This window comes from Myodes glareolus, chromosome 6 (genome assembly GCF_982192425.1).
Source record: "Myodes glareolus chromosome 6, mMyoGla1.1, whole genome shotgun sequence".
In the NCBI taxonomy this organism is placed as follows: Eukaryota; Metazoa; Chordata; class Mammalia; order Rodentia; family Cricetidae; genus Myodes; species Myodes glareolus.
Window position 1 is genome coordinate 49,979,739 of NC_142031.1, and position 25,461 is coordinate 50,005,199.

General features: G+C 37.6%; 1 protein-coding gene across 1 annotated transcript; it reads left to right on the forward strand.

Annotated features, from left to right (window-relative positions):
• Nucleotides 1–1,726: 1,726 nt before the first annotated feature.
• Nucleotides 1,727–23,961, forward strand: LOC125404120 (uncharacterized). Its single transcript, XM_087907557.1, has 5 exons — nucleotides 1,727–1,861; nucleotides 8,682–9,056; nucleotides 19,065–19,191; nucleotides 19,406–19,463; nucleotides 20,931–23,961. Exons 1-5 carry the CDS (start codon nucleotides 1,727–1,729, stop codon nucleotides 22,339–22,341), a joined length of 2,106 nt encoding a protein of 701 aa, XP_087763683.1. The 3' UTR covers nucleotides 22,342–23,961.
• Nucleotides 23,962–25,461: the final 1,500 nt, after the last annotated feature.

The window sequence follows — 25,461 nt, forward strand, 5'->3', positions numbered from 1 at the left end:
ATGGTCATTATATACAGCCTGCCTTTCCACAGTATCATAGCCTTTTCTAAGAATTTGATTTTAGGAGATTTCCCTCTCTCTAGCTTTAGTTTGTTGTTCAATAATCTTAGCATCTTCTTTTAACCAAGTACTCCATTGTAATTGTGTACCAATCTCTAAAAGTCTATTAACCAAGTCTTTCCAGCTATTAGGGATAATTCTATTACAAACTGGCCATGGGTTTAACATTTGCTTCACAAAAGGTGAATGAATGCCATATGAGACTATTGCTTCCTTTAAACTCTTTAAATCTAACAATGTTACAGGAGTCCAGTTAACTGTAACAGAATCTCTGCCATTTGGAAATCCCTGTAAGGTTACAGGATATATTAAAGTTGATTAGCTGAAAACCTTAGACTGTTCCTATCTATAATGTAATGCTGGAACTGGCTCCACATTAAATTATATCTGGGCTTGAATATCTCTGTGATCTGTTTTATTATATTTTTCTAAGATTTGTATCTTAGCACTCAGAATATTGAATGCACAGCTGGTTCTTTCCCAGCAACCTACACAACAAGTTCTCATAATTTGAAAGCCATCTGGAGAAAGACAGCTTCCAGGTCATCTCTAGCTTGATTTCTTAATGTCCTCTGGCCAATATGGGTACTATTTTCAGCTACAGGGTTTTACCATCAAGTTCTGTTTGACAATCCTGAGCAATGTCAATAACATTTTAAGGGAGACCCCGGGTTCTCCTTGAGCAACAAATTGTCAGAAAGTACCCTAAACTTAGCACTGGGTTCTTGTGTGACTTTGGAAAGATTCATTTTCCATCAATGGAGAATGTGTCCATTCAAGCTTTTTTTGGTTTAGGTTATATTTTTTGCTAGAGTTATAAAATATCTTTCTATATGTTCCCCCCTGCATATCTTGTCTTATTTACCCCAGTTCTTTTTCTTCTGTATGCCTTGTTTCCCCCAATCTGCTTTTCTACTCTTTAGTACTACCTCACCCCTATATTTATGTATGAGGTGTTCTTCTGTCCACTCTTCCTCTAATGATCCCTTTCTACTTTTCTGTTCTTCATGAGCACTTGTTTTTATGTATGATACACTTAAACTTTGTATCCAGACACTGCAATAGGGGAGATTAAGACGGCTGTATTGCTGTGTCTGTTTTCTCAATCAGTTTGTTTTCCAAATGCATCAAGTTGCCTACATATTTTACAATTTTATTCCTCTCTGCTGTGAAAGAAAATTACATTATGTAAATGCCACATTTTCAATATTTATTCACTTTTTGGTGGGTATCTTAGGTAGTTCTATTTTCCTTTTGAGAATACAACCACAATGAACTTAGAAGTGCAGTTTAATCTATTGTTTGGTATAGAGTCCTTTTGCTATATTGACTGGTATTATTAGATCATATGGCAGTTCTATTTTTTTAATGTTACCAAAAGCTTTATTAGATTAACATTATTTGGCAGGAAAGCTGAAACAGATGACCAAGTCCTATAGGGCATTACCATACAACCCCAGGTTCTCATAATTAATCCTACAAGCAGAGGCACTGAAGAAGCTACCAATGTTAAATTGTGTTCTGCATATCCCATTTAATAAAGCCAAAGCTCATTTTACATTTCATAAAATCTTCATTATTATCTTGTCATGTTTAAGATGTCATAGCAAAGGACAACACTTTATCCAGACTTCCCATGATACTTTTACTTATGTCTGTTGTGATAATGGATGGACGCTGGAAATGCCTTGCTAAAATCTGCATAAAAGAACAAAAGTTTCCAGCCGAAGAGACGGATCAGGGGGTAGAGCGCCTGACCGCTCTGCCCGAGGACCAGAGTTCGATTCCTGGCCCAGCGCAAGTAGTTCCGTATACCATCTGTCAGCGCCCCCCGCCGGCCTGCAGAATGACCCACACACAGGCTTCCATCGTCCACTGTAGATCCGCGTAGAGGAGTAGGCAAAAAAAAAAAAAAAAAGAGAAAGAACACAAGTTCTATTTTTAATATTTTGATGAACTTTCTCATATAGTGCATGTTCCAGCCTTCCCTACCACCAATATAAGTAGAAGTGCAACATGTAGGGGTTTTCCTTTATACACAGCAGTGTCATCATTTCTGTCCAAAAAAAATCCATGTGGCTAGAGTAAGATGAAATCACATTGAATATCTAATTTGCATTTCCTTGTTGGGTAAAATTTTTGAACAATTTTTGAGTACTTTATTAGCCATTTATCTTTGTATTTCTAAACACTCTGTTCAGTTCCATAGAACTGAAATCCCCTTCAGAAATGCCTTATCTCTGCTTATATCATTAAATACCTTTCCTATTATCATCTAGTAGTTGCAGAATTTTGAGTCTAACATATAGAGTTGATTCTATTGGAACTTACATTTTCCCAGTGTAAGAGAAAAATGTCTTGTTCCTTCTACCAAAAAATAGCCACTTCTGCTCTAAAAATATATTGAAGATATCTTTTCTCCAACGTGTACATTTGGCTTTAAAAAAAAAAAATCTAATTGGTGTAGTTGGGTAGATTTAAATTTTGGTTCTCTATATTTTTAGGAAATGTTTTAGTGCTGTTTGTCTTCCACATCACCCAGACTGCGGAATCTTTACTCCTTTTGCTATTATCCAATATCTAGTTCACTTTTCGTCAGCACCAATTTTAGTCTTTGTGTAGCCTGTAACCATTGTTCAGTTCTTGTGTTCCGTTCCTTTAGTTGTGTTCTAAAGCCCCCTTTCCTCCTCACAGAAGCCATTCAACATAGTAACTCATTTATAATCCCAATATGTAGGAAGTTGAAGCAAGTTACCGCAAGTTTGAGTCTATTCGCTGGGTGACAGTGGCACACGCCTTTAATCCCGGCACTCGGGAGGCAGAGGCAGGTGGATCTCTGTGAGTTTGAGACCAGCCTGGTCTACAAGAGCTAGTTCCAGGACAGGCTCCAAAGCTACAGAGAAATCCTGTCTCGGAAAAAAAAAAGTTTGAATATGTTCATGGCTAGAGTGAGACATATCATTCAAAAAGAAGCAAGCCAAGAGTGGTGGCTTACTGCTGAAGCTTAGACATTATGTACTATTTTTAAACTGTACCGAGGATACAAATTATCTTTGTTCCTGACCTTAATTGGAATGCTTTGAGTTTTTTCTCTTAATAAGAATCAGCCACAATTTTTCATATAGCCTTTATCAAATTGTCTATCCTTTATCTTTCCAAACATTTGGTCATGAAAGGAAATTGAAATTTTTACAAGTTGTTTTGTGTGTGTGTGTGTGTGTGTGTGTGTGTGCAGTTATTTCTATGATTATGTGGTCTCTGTCCCTGACACAATTTGCAGAATTTCTTTTATCATTAATGTATATAACACCATCTTTATATGCCTGAAATGAAGCCAGCTTGAACAAGATGAAGGATTGTTATGATTTGTTCATGAATTCTCTTTAGAAGTAAGAGTTTTGTTTTGTTTTTGCTTTTGTTGTTTTTTGCTTTGTTTTGGTTTGAGAACTTTGGCATGTTTGTTTAGCAAAGAGATTACATTATACTTTATTTTTCTTTTTTTTTTTACAATGTCTTTATTACGTTTTAGAATCAGGACAATACTGGCTTTCTGGGGGAAAATATGTTTGGAACCTTTCCTTTTATATTTTACATTCTTTCTAGAATAATTTAAGAAGTATTGTTATTAGTTTTTATTTGTGTATGTACTAGATTCCTGAAGTTATTTTATTTTTTATTGATTTAACTCTGGTAGGTCCTATATGCCAACAAATTTGTCTATTTCTTGTCATTTTTCCTGTTTAGTACAATATAAACTTTTAAAAACTATTGTCCTGATTCTCAGAATTTCCTGTTGTTTATTGCAATGTCTTCATTTCCTTTAACTGTATTCATTTATGTCTGCTTTTTTCATCAGTTTGGCTAATGGTTTGTTCAACTTGTTTATCTTTTAATCAGCGAACTCTGTTTCCCTGATTCGTTTTTTCATTTCTTGTTTGGTTTAGTACTGCCTTGTTTTCATAATTTCTTTCCATTTAGTGACTGGCAGTTTGAGATCTTCTTTTTCCTATACCTCAAAGTGTACCGTTACACTGTTTGTCTTTGTATATGTATGCGTGTGTTTTGTGAAACTTAGGAGCATATGTGTGAGTGGCTAAGGAGGCAAGAAGTGGCATTGGAACCCTTTGATCTGCAGTTACATGGGTGCTGGGAATTAAACTCAAATTCCCTCAATTCTTAATCACTAAGCCCTCTCCTGCCAATGTTTGGATGTTTAATGTTGTCTCTTAGGGCTATAAATTTTCCTGTTAGGTCTGCCTTCATTGAAATTAATAGACTTTTCATATGTTGAATGCTAATTTTCTTTCAGTTGAATAATTTATTGATGTCTTCAGTAAATCTATTCATCAAACAATAGTTTGCTATTTCACTGTAGTTGAATCCTGGCTGCAACTACAGTCTGTATAAAATGATAATTTCACTGTGAAAATGAAGTGTCAGATGGCCACAGCACAGTCATTACTTAAGTACTAGTTTTTGAGATTAGTAAAGGGCCACCCAGCAGTATTTTTGTATTAGTGATTTAATTATTGTGGAGAAAATAAAAAGACTGCAGTGGGATTAGTGGTCAATATTAGTTGCTAAATACAAAGTAAAAGAGAGGGATACAAGGAGGAATTGTAGGAGTGAAGAAAATAGGTTAAGGAAAGATGTGGGAACTTAGGTTAGAGTGAAAAGAATTGCACAAGGAGTCACTCAATAACACAGAACAGTGTTATCTCTCACAAGATTTTAAACAAATCAAAATAATGGGACATGAATAAAAAGGAAATGTATGGGCAAAGTGAAGTACCAGTGTGGCCTGCTACATTGAAGAAGTTTCCATGTAAAGGTAACATAGCCTAGACTGGCTCTGAGGTGGAATGTTCAGCTGCTCTTGTTTCTTTGCCTTGTGATTTCAAAGCCTAGACTACTGAGATTTTTTGGTTTGGATTTCAGTTCTACTTTAAAATATTTAATAAAATTAATTCCAACCCTGAGGATTTGAAGCTGGGGAATTCAAACAAATTTGAGGTCCATTTAGTCTCCCTAGCAACTTCTAGGCCAGACAGAACAAAAATAAGAAACTAACAAGAAAGCATTCAAAATATATTTAGTAAAATTAACAATATTTATTGTACATATTAATGGATTTCATTATGATATACTGTGCTGTCATCATTTCTACCCTTCCAGCCACTGCTTTATTCAGTCATCTTTTCTTCCTTCCATGAGACATCCCTGTGTCCTCTAACAGTCTCTCTAACACTATGGTGGAATTTTGTTATTTTGTTCCTGCATTGTATTTTCCACATACGAATAAAAGAACATGATAGTTGCCTTTGTCTGGATGATTTCACTTAGAGACATCATAGTATCATCCATTTTTAAAAGAATTCGCCCTTCTTTATAGGCAAATAATTGTCAGTACAATTGTATTGCATACATACAATTGTATGTATGTATGGAGACATACATGTCTCTATCTGTCTATACATATATAGTATAGTAATGCACCATATTCTCTTTATTTGCTTATATGTTGATGAAATCAAGGATGATACCGCACCTTAGCTATTTTTTGAGCAGTGTTACAACAAACACAAATGCATACATTTCTTATGTATGTTTAAATTCTCTCCCTTACATAGCAAAGAGGACTATTTCTGGTTTGATGGATGGTTTCATTTTGAGTATTTTTTTTATTGATCAACTGTCCTACTTCATTTGCAAAATGCCTGTACTAGTTTACATTTTCACTAACTATATATAATTGTTCCTTTCCCCTATATCTTGGTTAGCATTTCTTATTATTACATTTTAAAATAATAGCCATTGTAACAAGGATGAAATGGAATCTCAATATAGCTTTGGCTTGAATTTCCTTGTTGGTAAATAATGTTGACCATTTTTCCCAACATATTTCCAACATTAAGTATCTATAATTAAAAAATTTTGTTTATTGAGTGTGTGTGTGTAAAAGCACACCTTCATGTGCTATCATACACATATAGATGTTGGAAGACAATTAGAAGTCAGTTCTTTCCTTCCACCACATAAGTATAGGTGATTAGACTCAACCTGTCAGTATTGGTGACAACTTTACACCTTGAGCCATGTAACTAACACTCCTTTCATAGATAAATAACTTTTTAATATTGGTTTTAAGAAGTAAACTGTACAGGCAGTAGTCCACAGTTATTATGTGTAGAGGACCGTAACCACATTCGCCATTCCAAGATGGCGCTGACATCCGGTTCCACCGCCCGGTGAACAGGATAACGCGCATGTGTTGGTAAATTTCCAACGCTGTAGTCCCTGCCTCTCCCGAGGCGTCATCTGGGATGATGGGCAGCTGACCAATCTGAGAGTGACACGTCCGAGGCGGGGACTGTTTCCTATATAAGGGCTGGGTTCGCCTCGCTCTGGGTCTCCGCCATGTCGGCTTATGCTCTCGCTCTCAAGATGCATTAAAAAGCTGTTCTGCAGAAGGATCCTACGTGCCCTGCGTCGTTCTTGCTGGCAAGACAGTAGTGCGGGACAATTATGCGTGAAGGCATTAGTTATGAAAGGACATACAGGAATTTTTCAAATGTACTTTCTGTTATTTTATTGAGACATAGTTTCAACATGTCGTTCAGGTTGGTTTCAAACTTGGGGTCCACCCAGTCTCCCTGACTCAGTTTATTAAGCCGATAGAAGTGTAGTGCATGTAACCATACCTGGCTTCAAATGTACTTAGATTATTTTGTTATATGTATATGAACATTTTCTCTACATGTATATATGCGCAACCATGTGAGTATCTGGTGCCCGTGATATTAAGGTGATGGAAATCCTGGAGCTAAGATGATTGTGAACCATCATGCAGATGTGTGGAATCAATGCCAGGTCCTCTATAAGAATAACAAGTGTTCTAAACTTCTAAGTCATCTCTTCAGTCTTGCAAATGTATTTAGCGATGGAGATATTCACATTAATTCTACATGCTCATCCTCTGCATCAAGAAGCTTAACAGCACAGACTCTCAAAGAGTCCATCCTTATCCTTTGGTCCAAAATTCTCTTTCCATACAGGATGTATGTGTGCTGATATTTGGAACTATAATTTCTTGCATTACTTTTAGCATTTTATATATGGAAAAAGTATGTATGCATCTCAACCATTCTGTATGCTTGCATGAGCTTTATATTAATTCAACTGTACTCAATTGAGGCTAACATAAAATCTTTTCTAATCTTGTGTTCTGTTGTAAGGAGGCCACTTGTTTGTCCTGGCTACTCAGAACCGAAATAATCACACAGAAACCATATTGATTAAATCACTGCTTGGCCCATTAGTTCTTCTCTCTGTCTCCTCTCTGGGGCAGGAAAGTCACCCAGGAGCATTTTACTCCTTAAACCTGGACTTTTTCTTACTCTGGTTTGATTTGGATTACTACATAGGTGGAAAGGCTTAATATTGGGGTATGGAAACTTTTTAGTCAACCCAGGCACAGAGACATGTTGTAGGCCTAGATATGCAAACTTAAGAGTTTGGGAAGAGGCAAATAACCAGGTTTTCTAACATCATTTGTTTTAATATATCCATTTTCTGCCAAAAAATTAAACACAACAACAAGGAAATACAATCGTTCAATGAACAGAGCAAATAGCTACATGGGGGTGATATTCCACAAAGTATTCAAGAGTTATAAAAAGCTGGGCTGAAGAGATGGCTCAGTGTTTAAGAGTATTGACTGCTCTCCCAGAGGACTCGGGGTTAAATTCCCAGCACCCACCTCACAGCTCACAACTGTCTATAACTCCAGTTCCAGGGAATCTGACACCTTTATACCAAATGCACATAAAATAACGTTAAGTAAATATTTTTAAAATAGTAATAAAAAGCTTACATCAATTGCTGACGAGGATCCCCCCACTACCTCCTCTGGCAGTGGTTCATATCCTAGCGATGAGACAAAGAAGCCTAACATTTTAACTCTAGGAGATCACCATGCTCTGTATTGCTTCCTCTACCATAAAAACTCTCAACACCCTAATATTCAGAAGGGGGGCAATGTAAAATAGCCAAAATAAAGCACAGCCAAAATAAAGCACCAAATTCACAAATACTTATTCCAGGGGTTGGATGAGATGCATCTCTAATCTTGACCACCACAGAAGTTCTTCACTTTGAAGGTAAATCCTGAATTCAGCATTCCCTGTGTGTTAAAATCCCAAACACTGTAGAAAGCACCATGCTGACAACCAATATTGCAAGCTTAAAGAAGAGCTGGGCTGATAAAAAATGTTCATCCTTCATGAGGACCTGCCTTTGTATCTCCCATAACCCACCTAAAAGATTGGGCAAGCCTCTATCTCTAAAGCTGCCGGTAGGGGGTCATTGGCTTTGTCCTTGTGCCATTGAACCCTGAATGTTCAGAACAAAGTGGTGTGTGTGTGTGTGTGTGTCTGTCTGTCTGTGTGTGTGTGTGTGTGTGTAAAAGGCCAAAGGAATTCCTCTGAGTACACGAGCAAGCAAGTGCGTGTGCAAAAATTCTCGGAACACAGTCTCTTTAAATAGAATGTATACTCCGGGTTTACTCCAGGGAAAAGAAGTCAGAAATAGGTTAGTTGGTCAGTTGAGCTCCTTTTGAACAGGAAAAAAAACCCCGATGTGCCGTCCGACTTAAGGAGGCGAGTCGCTATCATTCACCAATCATAGACGCTGTTACTCTCTTGCACGATCTGTCCAATGAAGAGCACGGACAGTCAGAGGGTGTCGCCATTGCCGCCCTGTTTGAGTCCTGTGTAGCTGCAGGGAGGCCAGTGGTGGATTGTCTTGGGCGGTGGCGCCTTCTGCTACTCTGCAGGCCCTTTAGAAAGGACACCTGCTCACGCCCAAAAGCAGGAAATGGTGAGTGTACCCTGGACTCCTGGAGTCGTGCGTGGCGGTTTTGTGACACTGCAGAGGCTTTGTCACAATGTGGCGCCGCAGCCCTGACGTTCCCCTGGAGCTGTGCTGCAGAGTCCGAGGTGGGAGTCTGTCACCACCGCCCTCAAACCCATGTGCATTTTAATTGAATGTGCAGCGGGGAGCCTAGATGAGGTCCCTCGGTCCGGCCCTCCCCTGCACTGCCTGCCCTACTGAAGCTGTGTCTTCCAGTCCTCAGTGCTCCCGGGTGAGACCGCGCCTCTCCAAACACTGCATCACTGACGAGTTGGTGCTGATGCTCTCTGGAATTCAGACTGCTGGGAAGGGACTTTAGTGACAGCTCTGTTACCCTTTTTAAAAGCACTGGGCGTTGAACCTCAGACCTTGCTCATTCTAGGCAACCCTTTTTACCTCTCTAAACTTTAACCCTGTCCCGCATTCTGGTTTTTGCTGTTTGTTTATTTGTTAATGCAGAAGGATTTGTTTGCTCCCTCTGGCTGACAGTGGGAGAAAATACCCAGGCTTTCAAGGAAGAGGAAAATTTCAGTTTGTTTCAAAATTGTTTGTTTTCACCCGTCAACTTGGCAAAATTGTTAACTGTCTAGGCAAAAGTAAATATTTTGGGAAATGTTTCCAGCATTACTGACTGTGGAAAAAAAGCATGAAATGGAGGGAAATAATTTAATAAAATAATTAAAATAATTTAATAATTTAAATGTACAAGAAAAAAGTGTCTGTTTTCTCTAGTTTTGAACAAGCAGAAGGAATTGTGAGTTGGGAGTTTTTGCTGTGTATTTTCCAGTCTCATTGTTCATTATTAATCTGCTTAAGTTGTTTATATCCTCTTGATTTAATTTTAGCATGTTGTATGTCACTTAGAGTTTAGCCACTTAATTTCACACATAATGCCTTTTCTTTTCTTTCTCTGTTTAGTGTGTGTTCAGATATTATCAGTTGGTCCTCTGCAATCCACTGGACTCTCTTGTAACCCTCTCTAATATATAACTTATTTTAGTAGCTTGACTTGAGTTTTGCCTGTCTTACTTTTCCTTTTCTTTTTTCTTTTCTTTTCTTTTTTTTTACAAGAGCCACCTGTGACATAGAGTTTGACTGTATTAGACTTTGAGTTTCTATTTCATCAATTTCTCACCATATCGTTTCCATGTCTTGCTGTCTTTGCTTTTGGATCTGACTTGTTCTTTTCCCAAGACCTTGTATTTGCATCATTAAGTTGAATTCTTTATTTCACATGTTTCTGGGTTCTCAATGTGTCTCCTTGGAAGCTGAGATTACTTCTTTTTGGCCCTTTTGTCTCTTTAATTTAAAAAATAAAATAAAGATGGACCTAGAGGGAAACCAGAGGACAATTTAATAGAGTTTGAGGTGGAAAAGAAAACCCAACAGGTCAGGCAAGCTTTAAATATTGGCATGAGGCATTGCAGTCCAGGACACTGTGAAACATTTGCGGAATGACGGCCTCCCCCTAATGTGTATACCAGGTGCTTTCCTTGTGTGTGCTCTGTACCTTAGTGAAAGTCCCAATAACAAAGGGCTTCTGATCGTCCTTTGCAGACTGGCCTCTTCCATATAATAATCCTCACACAGCTTTTTTCAGCCCCTATTTTGCATATCAACACTTGTAGCTAAAAACATACCTTTTGCTACTGTCTTTTTTTTCCCACTTGCATTAAAAATAGATTCCCCCCAGGCACGATTTATCCTGATTATGGTTTCTCTTCCCTCTGCCCCCTTCCAGATCCTCCCCCTCCCCCTTCCATCCAAATCTACTCCCTTTTTGTCTCTCATTAGAAAACAAACAGGTGTCTAAGATATAACAATAAAGTAAGATAAAACAAAAATTAATGCATCTGAATTGGACGAAATAAACAGGAGAGAAAGAGCCCAAGAGAAAGCACAGGAATTGTAGTCCCACCCAGTCACACACCCGGAGTCAGAGGCAGAGGGTTTCCGTGTTTGGGACCAGCCTGGTCTACAGAGCTAGTTCTAAGACAACTAAGGCAACCAAATAAACCCTATGTTGGGTGGGGGGGGGAGAACTAAACTGGAAGCCATAATATATGGACAGACGACCTAGTGCAGACCTGTTCAGGCCCTGTACCTGCTGCTCCAGTCTCTGAGTTCATATGAGCTTTGCTCGGGTTGATTTTAGAGGGTCTTGTTTCCTTGGGGTTCTCCATTCCCATTGGGTTCTAAGCTCTTTCTGCCTCCTCTTCAAAGGGGCACTCTCAATTCTGGGGGAAGGATTTTATGCAAACATTTCATTTAGGGCTGAATGTTCCAAGGTAGCATTCTCTGAATAATACTTGGCTGTGGGTCTATTTGTTCCCACATGCTGCCGGAGGAAACTCTTCCAATGACGGCTAAGCAAGGCACTGATCAGTTATCTCTTTCTAGGTCTGGAATAACTCACTCAGAATTGTTTTTTCTAGTTCCATCCATTTGCCTGTGAATTTCATTGTTTCTTTTTTTTCTTAACCATTGAATAATATTCCATTTTGTAAATGTACCACAATTCTTTTTATCCATTCTTTTGTTGATGGATGCCTAAGTTGTTTAGAATTTCTGACTGTTACGAATAGAGCAGCAATAAACATGGTTGAGCAAGTATCCTTTGCACTTGTGTACAGCATCCATTGAGTATATGCCCAAAAGAGGAACTGCCACACTTTTTCCACAGTGACTGTACAAGTTTGCCAACCCACCAGCAATGGGTGATTGTTCCCCTTACTCCATATCTTCTCCAACATGAGCTGTCACTTCTCTTGATTTTAGTCTTTTTGAGAAGTGTAAGATAGAATATCAAATTAGTTTTGATTTACATTTCTGCAATGGCTGTAGATGTTGACTATTTCTTTAAATGTTTCTCAGCTTTGGGTTTTCTCTGTTTTGAGCTTTACCCAATTTTTAGTTGGGTTGTTTTCTTGATACCTAGTTTTTTGAGTACTTTATGTATTTTGGATATTAGTTCCCTATCAAATGTGGAGTTGGTAAAAATCTTTTCTGATACCCAAAGATAGAGAATTGTCGGAATGATGGTATTAAAAGCTTCTCGGTTTCACGAAATTCCATATATTAGTTGTGCCTGTGCTAATGGTGTCTGTTCAGAAAGTTTTTTTTTTCCTATGTCAATGAGTTCAAAGTTATTTCTCACTTTTTCTTCTATCAGGTTCAGTGTATCTGATTTTTTTAAAAAAGATTTATTTATTTTATACAACATTCCTTCCATGTATGGTTGCATGCCAGAAGAGGGCACCAGATCTCATTATAGATGGCTGTGAGCCACCATGTGGTTACTGGAAATTGAACTCAGGACCTCTGGAAGAGCAGGCAGTGCTCTTAACCTCGACCCATCTCTCCAGCCCCCAGTGTATCTGATTTTAAGTTGAGAACTTTGATCCACTGGGAATTGAATTTTGTGCGGTGTGATAACTAAGAGTATATTTGGATCCTTCTACATGAAGCCTTCCATCTTAACAAGCATTATTTGTTGAAGATGCTTTTTCCCCCAATGTGTATTTCTGGCTTATTTATAAAAAAACAAAAAAAACAAACAAAAAACCAAAACATGTCCATTTGTGTGGGTTTATGATGGGGCCATCAGTGTAATTTCATTGATCAGCAAGTCTGTCGAACTATTTTGTTGTTTTTATTACTACAGCTTTGCAGTACAACTTGAAATTGGGAGTAATGATACCTCCTGCAGTTTTTATTGTTCAGAATTATTTTAGCTACTCTGGGTTTTTTTGTGTTTCCATATGAAGTTGAGAATTGTCCTTTGAAGATCTGTAAATAGTTGTGTTGAACTTTGATGGGGATTCTATTGAATCTGTAGGTTTCTTTTGGTATGATGACCATCTTGAATTCTACTGATCCATGAGCATGGGAGACCATTCCAACGTCTAATATCTTCTTCAATTACAGATTTTATCATATAAGTCTTTCACGTATTTGGTTAGAGTTACCCAGAGATACTTTATATTATTTGAGACCTTTATGAAGGGTGTTGTTTCCTTGGTTTCTTTCTTAGTCAATTTTTTATTTGTATATAGGAGGGCTACTGACTTTTGTGAGTTGATTTTGTATTCAACTACTTTACTGTAAGTGTTTATGAGCTGTAGGAGTGCCCTGGTGGAACTTTTAGAGTTACTTATTTATACTATCATACTATCTGCAGATAGATACTTGGACTTCTTCCTCTCCAACATGTATCCCCTTGGACACCTGTAGTTATCTTATTGCTCTAGCTTTACCTTCAAGTACTATATTGAATAGGTCAGGAGATAGTGGACAACTTTATTTTGTTTCTGATTTTAGTGGAATTCCTTTGAGTTCCACACCATTTAAGTTGAGATTGGTCTTGGGCTTGCTGTAAACTACTTTATTATTATTTTTTTCTTTCTTTTACATGACAGCCACACTTCCCCCATCCACTCCTCTGAAAGGGTAACCCTCCCATGGGGAATCAGCAAAGTCTGGCACATTAAGTTGAGGCAGGACCAAGCCCCTTCTCCCTGCATCAAGGCTGTGCAAGACATCCCACCACAGGGAATGGGTCCCCAAAAGCCAGCTCATACACCAGGGGTAGATCCTGATCCCATTGCCAGGGGTGCTTCAAACGGACCAAACTACACAACTGTCACCTGCATGGAGAGGAAGTAGTTAGGACCCATACAGTCCAGACATTGTGAGTTTCCAGAAACTTGGTTCAAGTGTCTCTGTAGATTGCCACATCGCAGTCTTGACCCTCCTTGCTCATATATTCCCTCTCTCTCTTTGAAGGGACTCTCGGAGCTTGGTCCAGTACTTGGTTGTGCATCTCTGCATCTTCTTCCATCAGATAACTGGATGAAGGCTCTATGATGACAGTTAGGGTAATCACCAATCTTTTTACAGGGGAAGACCAGTTCAGGCACCCTCTCCACTATTGCTAGGAGTCTTAGCTGGGATCGTCTTTATGGATTCCTGGGGATTTCCCTAGCACCAGTTTCTCCCTAACCCAACAATAGCTCCCTCTATCAAGATATCTCTTTTTCATTGTTCTTCCACTCCATCTCTCTCCCAACTCGACCATCCCATTTCCTCGTATTCTCATCCCTAATCTCCTCCCCTCTAACGCCACCCACCCCACCTCTAGTTTTCCCAGGAGATCTCATCTATTTCCCCTTTCCAGAGTGATTCATGTGTCCCTCTTTAGGGTCCTTGTTACCTAGCTTCTCTGGAGCTGTAGATTGTAGTTTGGTTATCCTTTGCTTTACATCTAATATCCATTTATGAGTGTTTGTCTTTCTGAGTTTGGGTTGTCTTACTCAGGATGATTTTTTCTAGTTCCATCTATTTGCCTACAAGTTTCATGATGACATTGTTTTTTTCATAGCTAAGTAATATTCCATTGTGTAAATGTACCATATTTTCCATATCAATTCTTCAGTTATGAGGGGCATCTAGGTCGTTTCTAGGTTCTATTATGAATAATGCTATGAACATAGCTGAGCAAGTGTCCTTGTAGTATAATTGGGCATCCTTTGGGTACATGCCCAAGAGGGGTATCACTGGGTCTTGAGTTAGATTGATTCCCAATTTTCCAAGAAACTGCCATACTGATTTCCAAAGTGACTGTACAAGTTTGTACTCCTTCCAGCAATGGAGGAGTATTCCCCGAACTCCACATCCTCTTCAGCATGAGCTTTTATTAGTGTTTTTGATCTTAGCCATTATGACAGGTGTATGATGGTATCTCAGAGTCATTTTGATTTGCTTTTCCCTGATGATTAAGAATTTTGAACATTCCTTAAATGTCTATCGGCCATTTGAGATTCTTTTACTGAAAATTCTCTTTAGATCTGTATATAATTTTTTAATTGGATTATTTGGTATTTTGATGTCTAGTTTTTTGGGTTCTTTATATGTTTTAGAAATCAGTTCCTCTGTCAGTTGTGGTGTTGGTGAAGTGAAGATTTTTTTCTCATTCTGTAGGCTGTTGTTTTATCTTATTTGCCATGTACTTTGCCTTACAGAAGCTTTCCAGTTTCAGGTCACATTTATTAATTGTTGCTCTCAGTATCTGTGCTGTTGGTGTTATATTTAGGAAGTGGTCTCCTGTGCCAATGAGTTCAAGGCTACTTCCCACTGGACAGAGTGAGGCTTGTAGATTACAGGGTCAAATTCGGAATGGGTGGAGTGGCCTTTCTAAGGGAGCCTTGCCTGCTGACTGGCTAGAGGAGCTGCAATGGCTGGGGGAGGGGCATGAGTTGTGCCCTCGGGCTTAGGACTTAAAGACTGGGCTCTCTAGCTGGGAGACCAGTCACTTACCTCTTAGTCCAATCTATACAAGTGTGTCTATGTCTCAGGGAGCTGCTGAGGTCACAGAGGATGGGTAGGTTTGGGGGTCAGAGTATGACTTGTAGATTACAGGGTCTGATGGGGGTGATGGTGGGATGGTCTGCCTGTAGGAACCTTGCCTGCTGGCTAGCTAATGTGGCTGCAGTGTTGGAAGGTGGGGCCACCTTTATTATCTTGAAGGATTTTTCTTCAATCCCTAATCTCTAGTAATGTCATCATGAAGGGGTATTGGATTTTTTTAGAGTCCATTTCTGCATCTAATGAGATGATCATGGGGTTTTTGCCTTTAAGTTTGTTTATATGGTGGGTTGCATTTATTGATTTATGTATTTTGAACCATCCCTGCATCTCTGGTCTGAAGACCACATGCTCCTGGTGGATGATTTTTCAAATGTGTTCTCTGATTTGGTTTGCAAGTACTTTGTTGAGAATTTTTGCACCTATTTTCATAAGGGAAATTGGTCGGTAATTCTCTTTCTTTATTGGGACTTCAAAAGGTTTAGGTATCAGGATAACTGTAACATATTAAAAAGAATTAGGCAGTGTTCCTTTTGTCTCTGTTTTGTGGAGTAATTGGAGGATCATTGGCTTTAATTCTGCTTTTAAGGTCTAGTAGAATTCTTTACCAAATCACCAGGGCTTGGCTGTTTCCTTGTTTCTTTGTTTGTTTGGGAGACTTTTAATGATGGCTGCTATTTCAATAGGGGTTATTTGCCTTCTTAAATTGCTTATCTCATCTTGATTTAATTTTGGTAAGTTAAATTCTGGTATATATCCAGAAAAGTATCCACTTTCAGATGTTCCAATTCGGTGGAGTACAGGTTTCTTAAAGTATGTCCTTATGATTTTCTGGATTTCTTCAATGTCTGTTGTTATATCCTCATCTCGTATCTAATTTTGTTTATTTGGATCATCTCTCTGCTTTTTACTTAGTTTGGATGAGGATTTGTCAATCTTACTGATTTTTCTCAAAGAACCAACTGTATGAAGATGTATTGTTGTTATTGATTCAGTGTTTTTTTTTTTTTTTTTTATAAAACTGAATGACCAATAGCTAGACAGGAGAGTGAGTATAGATGGGACTTCCAGGCAAAGAGAGAACTCTGGGAAGCAAAAAGGCAGAGTCACAAACTAGATGTGGAAGGAAGCAGGATGGGCAACACGGAGATGAGGTAACAACCTACGTGAAAGAACATAGATTCAAAATGTGGGTTAATTTAAGTTGTGAAACTAGTTAAAAAGAAGCCTAAGCTGAGGTCAAGCTTTCATAATTAAATTTCTGTCATTATTTGTGGGCTGGCAGTCCTAATGAAAAAGTACTGTTACAACTAACTCTCGGATTTATTGATGCTTTTTGTTTTTTTTTTTCAAGGAAATTGTTGTTTGTTTATTGTTTTCAGAATTTGATTATCTCTAAGTGATTTTTTTTTTTTGGTGTGCTGATAAGTTACTAGTTTGAGATCTATTCAAGGTTTTTATGTAGGCACTTAGCACGATGAACTTGCCTGTTTGAACCACCTCTAATGTGTCCCATAACTTCAGGTATGTTGTGTATCCAATTTCACTCAATTCTAGAAGGTCTTTAATTTCTTTTTCTGTCTTGACTCATTTTTCTATCTGTAGAGAGCTGTTGAATTTCCATAAGTTTATAACATTTCAATTGTTTCTCTTGTTGATATGTTTGATAGGGTTGCAAGGAGTTATTTCAACTTTCCTGTACCTGTTGAGATGTGCTTTGTGTCCGAGATACGGTCATTTTTGGAGAATGTTCAATGAACAAATGAAAAAAAAAAAGCTTAAGAACAGAAAGAGGCCTTCTAGACCCACAAAAATGGGAGCCAAGCGCAGCTTCTTGGTAGCAGCATTTTTTTTTTTTTCAGATAGGCTCTGTTTGCTGGGCACAAACAGAGATGCAGCTCCTTTAACAAGGTTTCCTGGTTCATGCTAGTTGCACAAACAGCTCTGGTTCTTTCAAGGAGGTTCATCTACATAACACTTAAATGGGGTTTGTGAGCTGAGTACTGCAAGTTGCTTAATGGTAACATAGACCCGCTGTATCCCTGGAGCTAGGGCAGTGAGCACGGCTCTCAGAGGCGGTGAACATACCTCTGCCATATTAAAAGGCTGGGAGAAGCAGAGCCAGCATCCAGGGCTGCTGAGACCATACTGCTAACCATTTTAAAATACTACTTATCAGAAAAGGATTTCAGATACACAACAGGACAGGTTCAGACATAAAAGACCTCTTAAATGAGACACAGTGTGTTTAAAAAATATATGTAGGCTTGGGAGACAGAAAGAAAAAGGTATAAATAAAACAAAGTTTTTAAAGGGACAGTAAAAGTAATGTAAAAGACTACAGTCATAGATGAAAGAAGTAAAGAAAATTGAGCCGTAAAGATGGAATATACAAAGAGAGTTTGGATTATGTATATTATTGTGTTTTCTTTGAATTTTTTGACTGAAAAAATACATTTGATTTTGAGGACTGCTAAGGTAAACCAACATAAAGGTATGTTTGGGTCTAAGGATTGTTACTTTGGAAAAGAGGTTCTGCTTTTGCTTTCACAGAAGATGAGAACCTGTGGGTTCCTTCCAAACTAATGTAGTTTGATGGAACAAGAGCCCCCAGAATGTCTCTGTGAACCCTAAAATACTTTGCCCAACAAACAACTGGAATCAGTATGGAGAAAGCAACATCCAAATTTCCAAAATGATTGTCTATAAATATTTATTTTCATCAAAAGGGAGATAGGATGTAGAGATGAATACTTTGCATTGATATGAATCTTGGTCTGTTGATACATATTTAAGATTGATTTTGTTATACTGTGTATATATATATTTCTGCTCTTGTTTAAGGTATTATGTTTGTGCAACTTATTTAAAATGTAATGTGTAATTAAGAAATTCAGATTAATAGATAATCATCTATAATAGTCAAACTTTTAGTCATGTTAGATTTTTCTAAACATATACCTCTTTTATGATGTCCCCTTAGCCTTGGACATGGGAGGGGGAATTGGTTAAAATGTTCTGTTTGGGGCTGACATCCATAGTTTTTTTCTTTTATCGAGTCAGAGTCTCACTGTCTGTGTAACTCTGTCTGTCCTTGAATTTGCTACTTAGGCTAGACTAGCCTTCAATTCACAGAGATCCATCCGCCCCTACCTCCTTTGTGTTAGAATTAATATGTGTACCACCATGCCTGGGCAAATTCAACGTCTTGATAAGAGAGAATTCATCCAAGTTTCATTGGGGTTTCAATCTCTTCATATGTCAGAAATAGGTAAAAACTTGGAAAGATACTAGGAATATATAGAATACTATACAGCATTGCATGGCAGTGATTCCCCCTTTACCATTAAGCTAATTGTTTGTATTCCAGTGGGTGTCCTCAGGCTTCATAATTAGATTCTATTGACAAGTAGACGTGTCTAAATCTGGTGGGTTCCAAATTACTAAAGATGCAGTGTACAAAGAGTATCGAGGCAAGCTCCACAAGAGGTCTTGCTGTTGTGTTGTTCACTTATCATGCAGTTCCATATGGGCCTGAGAATTGTGCTACAGTGCATGAGTTAGAATTAATACTAAGTGTGTATTCACTGTTTGTAACTAGTGAGATGTAGTGCCAATCATGATATATAAGGAACAGATGACGAACAGGCATGAAATGAAGGAATCAAGGCACTCTGGATCTCCCGTGTTTTCTCAGCATTACTCTTCTAAGTGTCTGTGGATTCTTTCAGGAGCCAGTGACCTTTGAAGATGTGACTGTGAACTTCACTCTAGGAGAATGGGCTTTGTTAGATTCTTATCAAAAGGAGCTCTACAGAGATGTGATGAAGGAAACCTTTAGCAACCTGATCTCCATAGGTAAAAAAAATACAACATAATTATTTTCCTTGTTCATTCACAAAAGTAACTGTTTCTTTCTCTTCTGTATAGTTGTCTCATTTGAAATATTGAAAGGAAAGATATTATTGACTATTTGTATGATTTTTTACATTTTACCATGGGGATGGGAGGCTAGACTGTAATGATTTTTAATGTAATATTGAATAAAACTTTTCTTGGGTTTACCTTTCAGGGAAAACAGAGGAAGAAAGTATTGGAGAGGATTACCAAAGTATTAGGAGAAATCTGAGGTAATTTACACTCAACAAAAAAATGAATTTTTATTAAATACTTGAAAGTGGTAGGAAATCTTGTACCCAAGTAAATAATCCAAGTACAGCTAAATGTAAATTGATTTAATCTGAAAGTTCATTGAACTTGATCATTCAGAATGGAAGGATCCCAACTTTGTAATGTAATATTCCACAATATCATGCAACCTAAGCTGAGACTTTTTTTTTTTACAATTCTTTCGTTATAAGAAAACTTTACTGTGTGCACAAAATTATTTAATATATTTTTTCAAGTTACCTTTAGACTTTGAATATAAGACATATGTGAATAAAAGTGTGTTTGGGATACATTGTAACATAGCTTCAAAAACTATGTTAAAAATACTCAGCTATTGGACTGGAGAGATGGCTCAGTGGTTAAGAGCACTACCTGCTCTTCTAAAGGTCCTGAGTTCAATTCCCAGCAACCACATGGTGGCTCACAACCATCTGTAATGAGGTCTGGTGCCCTCTTCTGACTTGCAGGCATGCATGCAGGCAGTATACTGTATACACAATTGTAGCATGAGGGGCCGGCTTGGTGGGGTTTCTGTTCCTGCCCAGTACCCCACAGCCGACAAGTCCCAGAGAAAATCAATCACATAGAGATCTCTATAAGTTATACAACTGATTGGCCCATTAGGTCAGGCTACTTATTAGCTCTTATAACTTTTGTTACCCCATTATCCTTATCTACGTTAGCCACAAGGCTCAGTACCTTTCTCAGCTGGGCAGGTTACATCCTGCCTCTTCGATGGTCTGTGCAGGAATGGCGGAGGGAGCTTCCTGCTTCCCAGAATTCTCCTGTTCTCATTGCATCACCTCTACTTCCTGTCTGGTTTTCCCGCCTATACTTCCTGCCTGGCCAATCAACGTATTATTAAAATACATGATTGACAGAATACAGATAATTCTCCCACACCACACAATAAATAAATAAATCTTTAAAAAAATGTTCAGCTATCCCAATTCCATAAAGCCTGACCCACACCATTTTGCATCAGGACTATTCAACATTGGTAACTTTGGCAAAGACCATGTTTGTCAGATATGAGCCAACCATGAAATAGGAATAGTTAAAGAACAAAATGTAACATGGGCTAAGCAAATTACTATGTATCTGCAGTGATTTTACACCATTTTTTTGTAATCATGTGAGTTGTTTTAGGAGACAAAATGTTATTAGAGAAACTAAGAAAATTATGTCTTTCTCAGGGCCTATGGCTCAATGTTCAATCCTTTTAGGCATAAATTCTTGTGGCAATAGTAACAACTCTTTTTTTCCCCTAGGATGAGCTCTTTTTGTGTGGGTTATGTTAGCTTTGAACTTGTAGTCCCTTTGCCTTCTAAATACTGCAGTAACAAGTGTGCATTTCAATACCCAGCCTCCAATATCTCTCTTGGCTAGCCATAAAACTATAGTAATATTCTTTTCATTTTTGGCAGCACTCATGTGGTTAAAGGATTCTATGAATCTGAATGTGGTATTCAGTATGGAGAAACCCACCGACAGATTCGAGAGCCTGTTGGTAATGAGGACATGCCTCCTGGAATAGCAGTCTGTGAAAGCAGTGTGTGTGCAAATGATGCCATTGGTCTTTCACAATCAGATGTGAATCACAGCGATCCAACTGTAGGGAAACCATATGAGTATCAGGAACATAAGGAAAAATCTTTTAAACATAAGAAACATTGGAAAGATTTTACATATTCCGAGTCCTTTCTTACCCTTGAGAATCCTTCCAGAGAGAAACCCTGTGAAAATAAACTGTCTAATGAACACTGGAGGAGTCTTGCTTCTGCTCAGGATTCTCAAGCAACGCGTAGTGGAGATAATGTCCTTGAATATAAGCAGTTTGAAGCAGCTCTCATGGCGTGCAGCTATGTTCAGTCTTATGAAAAACTCCAAACTGGAGAAAAGACTTTTGTGTGTAAGCAGTGTGGTGAAGCCTTCACTAATTCTAGTCACCTTATCAAACATCATAAAAGTCATCCTAGAGAGAAGACTTTTGCATGTAAGTATTGTAGAAAAGCTTTCATCCATCCAAGGGCCTGTTATAATCATGAACGAACTCACACTGGAGACAGACCTTATGTGTGTAAACAGTGTGGGAAAGCGTGTATTCATTCTTACCACCTTCTCCAACATGAAAGGAGTCACACCCGAGAAAAACTTTATGCATGTAAGCAGTGTGGGAAAGTATTTGGACGTTCCTCATACCTTCGTAAGCATGAAAGAATTCACACTGGAGAGAAGCCTTATTTATGTAAGCATTGTGGAAAAGCATTCAGTGATCCCACAACCCGTAACAATCATGAAAGAACTCACACTGGAGAGAAACACTATGTTTGCAAACAGTGTGGGAAAGCCTTCATTCGTTCCTCTCAGCTTCTAATCCATGAAAGAATTCACACCGGAGAGAAACCTTACTCATGTAAACATTGTGGAAAAGCTTTCACTTATTCCAGTGCCTGTTACATTCATGAAAGGATTCACACTGGAGAAAAACCCTATGTTTGTAAGCAATGTGGGAAAGCATTTACGTGTTCCACATACCTTCACAAACATGAAAGAATTCACACTGGAGAGAAACCGTATTCATGTAAGCAATGTGGGAAAGCCTTCATCCAGCATAGAGCTTGTTACAATCACGAAAGGATTCACACTGGAGAGAAACCATATGTTTGTGTGCAGTGTGGGCATGCATTCACTTTTTCAAAATCCCTTCAAATCCATGAAAGAAACCACACTGGAGAGAAGCCATATGTATGTGAACAATGTGGGAAAGCATTCACATGTTCGACATACCTTCACCAACATGAAAGAATTCACAACGAGAAGAAATCCAGTGGATAGAATTTATACCAATGTAAATCACATGAGCGTCTTCGTAGCCAGCTTGCAAGGAATAAAGGATGTGTGGAGAGAAAGCAAGAGGATATGAGATCAGTAGCTGTATAATTTTCACTTCCATAGCAAGCGTACATAGGATACAATCTGTTGTTGTACCAGATGTGTTGATACATGCCTTTTATTCCAACATTAGGGCTTAGAGGATTGCAACATTGAGTAAAGTTTGTTTCAGATAAGAGTCATTAAATTTTCTCATGTAGTTGATCATTGTACAAGCAAGAAACGTGAAAGCCTAGAAGCAGTTTTTGGTAGAATATTACTGAAAACCTGAAATACACTAAAAATTAAATATTGTAATTTTTGTTCCTTTCTTATGTACATACAAGACCTCTTGATTTAATAAAAAAAAGCTTTTAAAGTATGGTTTGGCAAGTAAAATAACTTTGACATGATTCTTTCTACCTGCCTGTTTTCCTTGTGGTTGCAAAGCTGGGGCACAACAAGAACTTTAACCCGTAGCTGAAAGTCACCAGGACACTGCCAGGAACAACAGTAACCTCTATAAAGGAATAACACTAACACCTGAATTAAGAAACTACTTGAGTTTTGGTGATAAAATCTGTTTAGTAAATCAACTGAATTTCAATTTAATGGCAGTTTTAAAATCAAATAATAATACAGTTTCCTTTGGTAGAAAGCTGTATTGGATTTGTTAAATTCAGATGGCATTTGTAACCATCCGAGTATGCTTAATTTTTAGGTATATTTTGAGTCGTCGTGTTTCAGGTGAAGTTGAAAAAATATTTTTGTCCATTGTTAATATTTTCTGGCATGTACTTTTTAAAGCTATTATTGTTTGCCAGTTTCCTTAAATTTAGGTGCGTACTTAGATTTTTTTCTTAGAGTAACATTTTTACATAGATTTTATATTTTGTAATTTCAGTGTATATTTTCTTTTAAAGTTTTTAATGTTTTATTATTTATTTATGTGTGTGTGCTTGTGTGTATGTGTCTATTTGTGTGTGTGCCATAGTAGAGATGTGGAGCTCAGTGGACGATAGTCAAGATTTGGTTCCCTGCCAGGCTTGCTCAGCAGGCAGTTTTACTCATTGGGTCTCATCACCAGCCCCAATTGCCATTTTTGAACTGTTCTTTCTTTTCTTTATTGAGAAATTATCTCTCTACCTAGGTCTGTCTCTCCAGGAACTCACTATGGAGACCAGGCTGATCTCAAACTCAGACAGATGTGCCACACCATGCTTGAAACTGTGTATCTTTAAAAGTTAAAACCTATTGCCATGTTAATCAGTTTGAAACTGGTTTTTAAGATGTAAAATTTCTTTTATGTTCATATTGTTCAACTTTTATTATAAGTGTTTCTTTGCTCAGCAAAACAAAAAGTATGTTAGGCTGATGTGTTCCTCTGGACAAAAAAATGAACAAGACCATACCAGGTATCAATAAAATGTAATGAATTTTAGTGAATCTTTTCAATTGTGATTAATGATAGTGTTAGTCCTTAATAGGTGCAATTTCTAACCTGCTTGATAATTGTTTTAAATGGCTTGAATACACTTTAATGTAGTTTGGGTTCCTATTTATTAAAAGTACTTTGTGATTGAATATAGTTCTGTCTTTTGTATTGTAATAATGGTTTTACCTGGAAGGTTGCGATATAGTGAGAGGAAGTAGTGATTTATGAGTACGAGTTAATTTCACTTTTAAAGGGTGGCAATTTTGTTCATTTTCATGATTCAGATTATTTTTGAATGATCAGGTAGATGTCCAGGATGTTACTGTTTTTCCTTGTTTCTGTTTCATCCTAGTTACTGAAGAGAATTTCCTACTTTTGCAATTATTATTTTTTTAGGACTTGGTTATTCCTATTTTACTTGTTATCTACTAAGTATTTCATTAAAATATATTGAACTTTATTTTTCACTAATACCAGTGCTTATTAGGTTTCTTAAGATTGCATCCTTTAAATCATGGCAAGTGGGAAAGATGAAGATGATTTATGTTAAATTCATCCAAACTGGTGAACATTAACCCTAGCCTACACTGTTACTTTGCCATAGTTACTTGGTGTAAAGTTTGTTAAAATCATCAAACCATGTGTATTTCATTTGGGTGTGATGGGCTGCTACATGCTTGCTAGTTTTATATATTTGTATACATGATCATCATAGTGCATCACTACTGCTGCCCCTAATTATGATACCAGAAAATAGCGTCCAACATACTGCTACCAATGTGAGGTTAGGCCCTAAGAACATATGCCATTTATCTTTGCTTGTTTGCTTTCGCCTTATCATGTTATTTAAATATAAAAGCTCATGTCTGTTGTCTTTCTTATGTCGATGGAAATACTTAAGTCCATTCAGTCAGATGTCTTAAAATCTCCTAATTTCCTTGCTGACTGTAAGCCAGGAGCATGTATATGATCTTTCCCAGTAGATGCCTAGTAATGAACAGAGAAAGCACCATCATTTCAAACAAGTTTGTGGTTCTCAGAAAATGCATATTAGGCTGTACTTTTCAAATATACCTCACATGCCAGCATGATCAACTAGGAACTTTCAGAATTAAGAATGCAATGTGGAGATATTCTTTGTTCTCTACACTGTTGTTATGGAAACACTTACTGTTGCAATGTCTGGTGTAGATAACTAGCAAATAGTGAAGTGGTATGCAAATATTAAATACTTATGAGGTAGAAAGAAAGCTAGGGCAAGAATCCAGTTTTAGAACACTTATCCAACATTTTTACCTTAGTTTTGATCCCCACCACTGCCAAAACAAGACGAGAAAACAAAGATCAAAATAAAGGTTGTTAATGAAATTAATCTTTGTAAATATGATTTACTCAGAGGAAACTTACTTCATTTCATCTTATAACTTTTTCATTTACAATAACACAAGATAATTTACAAGGTAATTGTGTACCCTGTCTTATCTCATTTCTGTTCTTTAAATTTTCTAGGTTTTTCGAATCCTCTTTATGTATAATAAACTGGGTGAAAGAATTACAGAAAACAGTGTGTCTATAAATGTTGAACTTCACATTAAAAAGTAACTAGTTTTTGAGAGTTGGAATGAGGAAGCAACTTTCATATATTACTG

Coding starts and splice junctions, on each gene's coding strand:
- LOC125404120 (XM_087907557.1), top strand. CDS start 1,727: ATGGATGGACGCTGGAAATGCCTTGCTAAAATCTGCATAAAAGAACAA. Junction 1,862..8,681: donor CGATTCCTGGCCCAGCGCAA/GTAGTTCCGTAT, acceptor CCTTTTGAACAG/GAAAAAAAACCCCGATGTGC. Junction 19,464..20,930: donor AGTATTAGGAGAAATCTGAG/GTAATTTACACT, acceptor CATTTTTGGCAG/CACTCATGTGGTTAAAGGAT.